The sequence below is a fragment of the Anolis sagrei genome, chromosome 6, assembly GCF_037176765.1.
Source record: "Anolis sagrei isolate rAnoSag1 chromosome 6, rAnoSag1.mat, whole genome shotgun sequence".
In the NCBI taxonomy this organism is placed as follows: Eukaryota; Metazoa; Chordata; class Lepidosauria; order Squamata; family Dactyloidae; genus Anolis; species Anolis sagrei.
This window is the reverse complement of record NC_090026.1, coordinates 11227598-11237597: the sequence shown is the minus strand read 5'-3', so window position 1 is coordinate 11237597 and position 10000 is coordinate 11227598. Positions and strand designations below refer to the sequence as shown.

General features: G+C 43.3%; 1 protein-coding gene and 3 non-coding genes across 4 annotated transcripts; 2 read left to right on the top strand and 2 right to left on the bottom strand.

The window, feature by feature from the left end:
* Positions 1-495: 495 nt before the first annotated feature.
* Positions 496-567, top strand: TRNAG-UCC (transfer RNA glycine (anticodon UCC)). Its single transcript has one exon. It is a non-coding gene; the product is annotated as a tRNA-Gly (tRNA).
* Positions 568-3342: 2775 nt separating this feature from the next.
* Positions 3343-3416, bottom strand: TRNAI-AAU (transfer RNA isoleucine (anticodon AAU)). The gene has a single exon. It is a non-coding gene; the product is annotated as a tRNA-Ile (tRNA).
* Positions 3417-3593: 177 nt separating this feature from the next.
* Positions 3594-4019, bottom strand: LOC132783220 (histone H2B 5-like). Its single transcript, XM_067469453.1, has one exon. It carries the CDS (start codon positions 4016-4018, stop codon positions 3638-3640), a length of 381 nt encoding a protein of 126 aa, XP_067325554.1. The 5' UTR covers position 4019; the 3' UTR covers positions 3594-3637.
* Positions 4020-7260: 3241 nt separating this feature from the next.
* TRNAK-UUU (transfer RNA lysine (anticodon UUU)) lies at positions 7261-7333 on the top strand. Its single transcript has one exon. It is a non-coding gene; the product is annotated as a tRNA-Lys (tRNA).
* The last annotated feature ends 2667 nt before the right edge of the window (positions 7334-10000 follow it).

Below are 10000 nucleotides of genomic sequence, written 5' to 3'. Positions count from 1 at the left end.
AATAGCTTTATTAAACAAGCATCTTGGTATCCCTACGGATGTCCCAGTCCTCAAACACTCTATGCTTCATTCGGAAAAATGCTGCACTCGCAGACCTCAGACGGTGTTGTATTTCGGTGTCAATGTTGACTTTTGTGGAGAGGTGGCTGCCAAGTAGTGGAAATGGTCAACATTTTCTAACGTTACACCATTAAGCTGGAGAGGGATTGGCTAGTGACTGCTGGAAGAGCACTCTGGTTTACTCTATGTTTAATGACAGGCCTAGCTTCTCGTATGCTTCTGCGAAGATGTTTAGAGTGGCTTGTAGATTTTCTTCTGAATGTGCACAAATGACATTGTCATCAGCATACTGGAGTTCTATAATAGATGTTGTTGTAACCTTGGTGTAGATGGGGCCTTACTAAATAATCTCACCCTACTTACTAAATAATCTCACCCTAGATGGAATCACTTGGGATACTGCTGAAATAAAAATTAAATGCATGCACGCTCCATGCGTTGGTGGTATAGTGGTGAGCATAGCTGCCTTCCAAGCAGTTGACCCGGGTTCGATTCCCGGCCAACGCAAAAGCTGGCTTTTGTTAAATCACCCTTATAATATTTTAGTGATCCTTAAGAAATATAAAGGAAATGCGGGTGCTTCTCTCCCACGAAGGGAGTGTGTCCAGAGGAGGGCGACTAAAATGATCAAGGGTCTGGAGAACAAGCCCTATGAGGAGCGGCTTAGGGAACTGGGCATGTTTAGCCTGAAGAAGAGAAGGCTGAGAGGAGATATGATAGCCATGTATAAATATGTGAGAGGAAGCCACAGGGAGGAGGGAGCAAGCTTGTTTTCTGCTTCCTTGGAGACTAGGACGCAGAACATTGGCTTCAAACTACAAGAGAGGAGATTCCATCTGAACATTAGGAAGAACTTCCTGACTGTGAGAGCCGTTCAGCTGTGGAACTCTCTGCCCCGGAGTGTGGTGGAGGCTCCTTCTTTGGAGGCTTTTAAGCAGAGGCTGGATGGCCATTTGTCAGGGGTGATTTGAATGCAATATTCCTGCTTCTTGGCAGGGGGTTGGACTGGATGGCCCATGAGGTCTCTTCCAACTCTTTGATTCTTTGATTCTATGATTCTATGAGTGAATAGCAGAAAAAACTCAGCCACAGAGACAACTGGGATTTTGCTAGCTTGTTTTATTTTAGTTAGGTAAGGTAAAGGTAGTCCCCTGACAATAAGTCCAGTCATGTCTGACTCTGGGGTGTGGTGCTCATCTCCATTTCTAAGCTGAAGAGCCAGCGTTGTCCGTAGACACCTCCAAGGTCATGTGGCCGGCATGACTGCATGGAGCACCGTTAGTTTTAGTTAGTGTTAGAGATAATAGAATCCAACCCCATACTCAACCTCTGACTCAGACTATCCCGTGCACCCCTTGGTCTTGCCCCGCAACCCATGGAGGATGACTTCCAGTCCACATGGAACCAGGCGGTAGCATCCAAAATCTCCTCATTGGATTTTCTCCAGGTCTACTATTCGCTATGGATTACAATCAAGCCAAAGCACTTATTAAACAACGTATCACAGACACAGAGGACCAACTAGATCTGGCCTCTATTCCAACCTTCCTTATCAATGAAGACAGCAGATATGTTGCCTCCCCTATGGCATATTTAACAAACTTAGAGGTTCCCATTCATCGAAGGGCTTTCACCCTGGCTCGATCCCACGCTCTCCCATCAGCTGTACTCGAAGGCCGCTACCGGAAGATCCCTTTCCCAGAGAGACTCTGCCCCTGTGACTCAGGTCATATAGAAACAATAGAACATGTGCTCCTTCAGTGCCTGTTCTACAGAGATATCCGTGCTAGGCTTATCTTACCTCTGATATACAAGCAACCAGGCCATTCAGGACAATTTTATACCTCCCTGCTACTTGCAGATACTAATCCAGCTACAACCTACAATGTTGCAAAGTTCTGTGCAGCAGCATACAAAATCCATCAGGGAATGACTCGTCCCAAAGTTAACTGGGTGTCCAGTAATCATCTTCCCTGAATCTACAATGTGCTGATGGACTTAGAATCATAGAATCATAGAATCAAAGAGCTGGAAGAGACCTCATGGTCCATCTAGTCCAACCCCATTCTGCCAAGAAGCAGGAATATTGCATTCAAATCACCCCTAACAGATGGCCATCCAGCCTCTGTTTAAAAGCTTCCAAAGAAGGAGCCTCCACCACACTCCGGGGCAGAGAGCTCCACTGCTGAATGGCTCTCACAGTCAGGAAGTTCTTCCTCATGTTCAGATGGAATCTCCTCTCTTGTAGTTTGAAGCCGTTGTTCCGCGTCCTAGTCTCCAAGGAAGCAGAAAACAAGCTTGCTCCCTCCTCCCTGTGGCTTCCTCTCACATATTTATACATGGCTATCATATTTCCTCTCAGCCTTCTCTTCTTCAGGCTAAACATGCCCAGCTCCTTAAGCCACTCCTCATAGGGCTTGTTCTCCAGACCCTTGATCATTTTAGTCGCCCTCCTCTGGACACATTCCAGCTTGTGCATTGTATGTTTTTACTCTGTTTCCCCTTCTGCTCCCTCACCCATATTGTGCTTCAGTAGTTATATTTATATTTTTAATGTACTATTTTTAAATATTTTATTGCATTTATTCAATTTAACATAAAGTAAACATACCTTTATCACTAAATTATTCCTATACTCTATAACTACTACAAATTCTAACTAACTATAAATCAATTCAGACTTCTCTCAATTTACAAAACAACATAATAATTAGAATCTGACCAATCCTTATAATCAAGTCACTCATTCACTCTCCAAATACAATATGATAGTAGCATATATGCAACATGCAAATTCTAGACATGTCCCATCATTCAATCTTATTCTGTTTTGGAAACATAATGATGAGCACTCTTTGGATATTGACCATGGTCCATTCCTGTTGTTTCTCTTTAATACTCCCCCCCCCCCCTTTTCCCCTTCCCCTTAGTTTGTGCCCCTTCCACCAGGACCAACCAACTCATGTTGTTTCACCATTCCAAGTTTGTATGAAAATGTGACTTCTATTTCCTGTGCTGGTCTATGACCGAAATAAATTATTTGATTTGAACCCCATTCTGCCACCAAGCTGGAAAATTGTATTCAAAGCTTCCAAAGAAGGAGCCTCCACCACACTCCGGGGCAGAGAGTTCCACTGCTAAACGACTCTCAGTCAGGAAATTCAGCTTAACATTAGGAATCTTGTATACTTGTATGCTTGAAATTCTGAAGGAAATATGTTCAGTCATTTGGGAGTGAGGAAGAAGTGAGAGCGGAATAACAGTTATCAAGAAAAATATAGTTGGCCCGTACGGGGATCGAACCCGCGACCTTGGCGTTATTAGCACCACGCTCTAACCAACTGAGCTAACTGGCCACTCGCCCCCCTTCGTTAGTTTGCAAAACTTGTGGGTGAAGAAAAAGATTCGAAACTTCCCATTGACTAATATGGATTACTGTACTCCTGTTTGAGGAAAATGAAAGCATTGCTATGAAACCTTTTCCATTATATCAAGAGTGAGATGAGCAGCCTTTTTTTGAAAAGTTTGGTGGCTCTTAAAAGAGCCTTTGGGTCTGTTTAGGGACTCCATTGGGAGTTTACTTGGAGCTGGTGTACTTGGTGACGGCCTTGGTGCCCTCCGAGACGGCGTGCTTGGCCAGCTCCCCGGGAAGCAGGAGGCGGACGGCGGTCTGGATCTCGCGAGAAGTGATGGTGGAGCGCTTGTTGTAGTGCGCCAGGCGGGAGGCCTCACCGGCGATGCGCTCAAAGATGTCATTGACAAAGGAGTTCATGATGCTCATGGCCTTGGAGGAGATGCCCGTGTCCGGGTGGACCTGCTTCAGCACCTTGTAGACATAGATGGAGTAGCTCTCCTTGCGGCTCTTTCTGCGCTTCTTGTCGCCCTTCTTCTGGGTCTTCGTGATCGCCTTCTTCGACCCTTTCTTGGCTGCAGGCGCTGACTTCGCTGGCTCAGGCATGGTGGCGAATCAGTTGTGAAAAGGAATGGCAGCTGCACGTTTTATTTATAGTAGCATCTTCCTAATTAGCATATTCAGCCAGCTGATAACGTGATTGGCTGACCATTCAAGCCGAGAACGTGATAGGCTGGGGCTTCGAAAAGCTGGGATGTACGTTAGTTTAACTGAACTCCAGTCTCTTTTTTCTCATTGGTCAAGCCTCCAAGCTCACCAACCAATGGCGTGAGGGGACAGCTCTTAAAGGAGAAAAAATGAACCAATGGGTGTTGTCAAATTACAAACCGTTGGCGCAAGCAAATCATGCGAGGGAGTTTCTCTGGTCAGTTCTTTTTACGCTGTCATACAAGAAGGAAGTGAGAGATATTTGGAAGGGAAGGATGTCAAGTCGAGGAAAGCAAGAAGGCAAAGCGGAACCCAAGGCCAAGAGTCGCTCCTTCTCTTGAAAGAGCTGGATATATCATGTTGTTCATTCGTTCAGTCGTCTCCGACTCTTCGTGACCTCATGGACCACAGCCCACGCCAGAGCTCCCTGTCGGCCGTCACCACCCCCAGCTCCTTCAAGGTCAGTCCAGTCACTTCAAGGATGCCATCCATCCATCTTGCCCTTGGTCGGCCCCTCTTCCTTTTGCCTTCCACTTTCCCCAGCATAATTGTCTTCTCTAGGCTTTGCTGTCTCCTCATGATGTGGCCAAAGTACTTCAACTTTGTCTCTAGTATCCTTCCCTCCAGTGAGCAGTCGGGCTTTATTTCCTGGAGGATGGACTGGTTGGATCTTCTCGCAGTCCAAGGCACTCTCAGAACTTTCCTCCAGCACCACAGCTCAAAAACATCTATCTTCCTTCGCTCAGCCTTCCCGAAGGTCCAGCTCTCACATCCATAGGTTACTACAGGGAATACCATGGCTTTGACTAGGCGGATCTTTGTTGCCAGTCTGATGTCTCTACTCTTTACGATTTTATCGAGACTGGACATTGCTCTCCTCCCAAGAAGTAAGCGTCTTCTGATTTCCTGGCCACAGTCTGCATCTGCAATAATCATTGCGCCTAGAAATACAAAGTCTGTCACGGCCTCCACATTTTCTCCCTCTATTTCCCAGTTGTCAATCATTCTTGTTGCCATAATCTTGGTTATTTGATGTTTAGTTGCAACCCAGCTTTTGCGCTTTCTTTTTTCACCCCAGCTTTGCATTCCTCAAGCCCCGCACATCCTCGCATGATGTGTTCTGCATACAAGTTAAAAAGGTTGGGTGAGAGTATGCAGCCTTGCCGTACGCCTTTCCCAATCTTGAACCAGTCTGTTGTTCCGTGGTCAGTTCTGACTGTTGCTACTTGGTCCTTGTACAGATTCCTCAGGAGAGAGACAAGGTGGCTTGGTATGCCCATCCCACCAAGAACTTGCCACAATTTATTATGATCCACACAGTCAAAGGCTTTAGAATAGTCAATGAAGCAGAAGTAGATGTTTTTCTGAAACTCCCTGCCTTTCTCCATTATCCAGCGGATATTGGCAATGGATATATTATACCTGTTCTAATATTTCTATTTGTGTCTAAAAGGTTCACTGAGAGGTGCATTTTGGAATTTCTTAGTACTAGCTTGGATACTCTGCATTGCCTGGGTTATTTGAAAAAGTCTATTTTTAATTATCCAAAATGTATAAGGTTATGGTTGAACTACAACTCACATGCCAGGTTAATGCCAAAAAACTCAATCAGTATTTAAAGTGTGTTATGTTGGACAAGTTTGCTATAGATGCATCATCGGTGGGGTTCAGTGTTCTCTCTGGCTATAGAGTAAACTACAATTCCCACTATGGCGAGTCAGTCCCCTCAAACTCTTCCAGTCGGTTGAGTTAATCATGGGGGTTCTGTGTGCCAAGTCTGGTCCATCATCGGTAGAGGTCACAGTTTCTCTGGTTGTGGGTGAACTACAACTCCAAGAAAATAAGGTCTGTTTTCCCCAAACCCCTCCAGTAATCAAACATCAGCATATCAGGTATGTGTGCCAAGTTTGGTCCAGATCCCATCAGTGTTTTGGTTCACAGTGGATGTAGGTGAACTACAACTCCCCCAAATCAAGGTGAATGTTCCCCAAACTGTATTAAGGGGTCATGACATTCGGAAGGTTGAGAACCATTGCCCTATATGGTACTGGAGACTAAATAAACAGAGTTAGTCCTGATGAATACAATAATGGGGGGACACTAAGGAATACCAAGTGCTTTAGGTTGTATTTGATGGTAATTTGTATTGTTATATTGTAATTTTTGTTCGGGCTTGGCCCCATGTAAGCTGCTCCGAGTCCCCTTGGGGAGATGGTGGTGGGGTATAAATAAAGATGATGATGATGATTATTATTATTATTATTATGGAGGAAAGAAATGGTAAGTCATCTCTGAGTATTCCTTGCCTAAGAAAACTCAATTCAAGAAGTGACCATGAGTTGAAGTGGACTTTATGGCAGTCCACAACAAATATACAGACAAAGTGTAGGCAAAATTTATGCATGTGCCCATGAAAGGTAACTCCAGAAAAAAATGCAGATGACCTAGGAAATTGCAGTTTATTTTTTTTTCAATAATGTGTAGGACTAAAGGGGGTTATTTTATTTATTTATTTATTTATTTACCATATTTATATACCGCCTCTCTCAACATGAAGGCGACTCGAGCCAGTTTACAGTCGGCAGTCAATACTCCCAAACAACATAAAATATAGTTAAAACATTACATATAATATATATAAAAGCAGTAGAACAATAAAAACCATTAAACATACATCCTCAGCGTCTCATCCTATTAGTGAACAATGAGGCGTGATGGAAAGAACAGTGATTAGCAATGCTCAGTAAACTTGTATTTCCTGGGTGGATTTCATGGGTCAAGAGGAGCACTTCGCCATCTTGAAGGTATCTTTCCCAGTAAGAAGGGAAAGAAGATTTGCCCACAGAGACCACATACCAGGATGCTGGGTTCAGGTTTTCTTAAGATACATGGGGAAACCTTGTGAATAGGCCAAGGGACTCTTATATTTTAAAAAGCTATCTTAAAATATTAGTCAAGCTGGTTTAATAACCTGATCTTTCAATTCTTGAGGAGCCTGTTTTTTACTATAGTGCAGCAAGATTATCTCAGAAAAGGAAGACAGCACAGCTGAAGTACTGAAATACTTGCCTGGCTGTGTGCCATCTTTCTGGGCTGCATTCCATCTTTCTATATACTTTCTAACCCCTTCTCAAACAGAAGCCCGGGTAGCTCAGTCGGTAGAGCATCAGACTTTTAATCTGAGGGTCCAGGGTTCAAGTCCCTGCTCGGGCGGCAGTGCTTTTGTTCCCCCCCAAATGAAGGCTCAGATACCCCACATTAATGCCCTTAAAGACATTGCGGTTACAGAATACTTTCTAAAATATACACCTTTGGATGTCTTGCCGAAGGCCTTCATGCCAAAATCACTGGGTTTCTGTGAGTTTTCCGGGCTGTATGGCCATGTTCCAGAAGCATTCTCTCCTGACATTTTGCCCACATCTATGGCAGGCATCCTCAGAGGTTGAGGAGTCTGCTGGAAACTAAGTAAGTGAGGTTTATATATCTGTGGAATGTCCAGAGTGGGAGAAAGAACTCTTGTCTACTTGAGGCAGGTGTGAATGTTGCGATTGGCCACCTTGATTAGCATTTCATGGTCTTGCAACTCCAAAGCTTGGCTGGTTGCTGCCTGGGAGAATCCTTTGTTGGGAGGTGTTAGCTGGCCCTGATGAATTCTTGTCTGGAATTCCCCTGCTTTTTGAGTGTTGCTCTTTATTTGCTATCCTTTGGACTTCCACGCCTTGCTTCTTGGATTATGTGGTATCTATTTTTAAGAATTGCTGTTCAAAAACCTAGAAAAAGGAAACACAATTGACCCCTCTTAAGCATAAGTTATTATTATTATTAAATATTGTTATTATGTTGTGGAGTGTTTTTGTTGCTGGAATCACTGGGTTGCTGTGAGTTTTTCGGGCTGTGTGGTCATGTTCTAGTAGCATTCTCTCCTGATGTTTCACCTGCATCTGTGGCAAGCACTCTCAGAGGCTTGTTCAGAGGTCTGTTGGAAATAAGGCAAATGGTGTGTATATAATATATCTCTGTGAAATGTCCTGGGTGGGAGAAAAAACTCTTGTCTGTTTAAGGCAAGTGTGAATGTTGCAATTAGCAAGCTTGATTAGCATTGAGTAGCCTTGCAGCTGCAAAGTCAATCAGTGCAAGTATAAGACTGTTGTTACCTGGGGGAGCGGGGGGGAGTCATTTGTTTGGGAGGTGTTAACTGGCACTTGATTGTTTGCTGTCTGGAGTTCTCCTGTTTCTGACTGGTGTTCTTAATTTACTGTGTAGTCTGACATGATGGTTGTCAGAGTGTCATGTACAATACAATGTATTGTAATATATTATTATTATTATTATTATTATTATTAATAATAATAATAATAATAATAATTCAAGATGAGTCCACAGCAGACAAGATCACTCTGCTGGCTGTTGTATTGGATCACACATCGGACACTTCCCAAGTGTCTAGGACTGTGTGATGTATCAGTAAATAATGCATGCAGATCCCAGTAAGGCGGCCTTTTGCAGCTGGCAGCTGGTAATCTTGTCAGCGCTGATTGTTTTTAAGTGCAGGCCAAGGTCTTTAGGCACTGCACCCAATGTGCCTATCACCACTGGGACCACCTTGACTGGCAGTTCGATCTTTAAATCCTCATATCATGCCAGCTTTTCCAGTTGTTTCTCTTTATTCCTGCTGTCACCTGGGATTGCAACATCAAGAATCCATGCTTTGTTTTTTAACATGATCGTGAGGTCAGGGGTCTTGTGAATTCGGAAGTCCCAAGTTTGACATGTTCATTCTCTAACTTTTTCTGGCTTGTGATCCCACCAGTTCTTTGTCACAGGCAGATGATATTTGTGGGACAAGTTCCAATGAATCATCTCAGCAACGGTGTTATGCCTCTGCTTATAGTCTCTCTGCACAATCTTCTTGCAGCAGCTAAGGATGTGATCTATTGTTTAATCTGCTTCCTTGCAGAGTCTACATTTGGGATCTGTTGTCGACTTTTCAATTCTGGCTTTGATGGCATTGGTTCTAATGGCTTGTTCTTGGACTTCCAGAAGCAGGCTCTCTGTCTCCTTTCTCAAAGTTTCATTTGTGAGCCACAGCCATGTTTTTTCTTTGTCAATTTAGAAATTATTATCATTATTGTTGTTAGAGTAGTATTTATACCCTGCTTTTCTCTGCCAAAGGAGATTCAAAGCAGCCAGCATTGAAAACCATGGTAATATGTGAATTAAAATCTAACACCTACAAACATTAAAATAGGATGAAACACCGGAAGTACTAAAAGTAAACAGTTAAACCAGGGGTCCTCAAACTTTTTAAACAGAGGGCCAGGTCACAGTCCCTCAAACTGTTGGAGGGCCGGATTATAATTGCCAAACAAGCTAACAAACAAACAAAAACCATGAATGAATTCCTATGCACACTGCACATATCTTATTTGTAGTGCAAAATAAATAAATAAACAATACAATAATTAAAATGAAGAACAATTTTAACAAATATAAAATTATTATTATTTCAATTGGAAGTGTGGGCCTGCTTTTGGCTGATGAGATAGGATTGTTGTTGTTGTTGTGTGCTTTTCCCTGAGTGAGGGATACCTCCAGATACCTTGGAGGGCCGTATCTGGCCCCCGGGCCTTAGTTTGAGGACCCCTAAGTTAAACCATGAAAATACATAAAAACAATACATTCCTGAAAATTTGTTTGCATTGTCAGAAGATATCCCATGAATTCTGAGTGTGTCTGTACTGCTGAATTAATGCAGATTGACACCACTTATGTTGCTATGATTCAGTGGCATGGGATCATGGGAGTCTGGTGAGGCCCTTGAATAGAGAAGGCTAACACAGCCTTGTAAAACTACATATCCCAGGATTTCATAGCATTGAG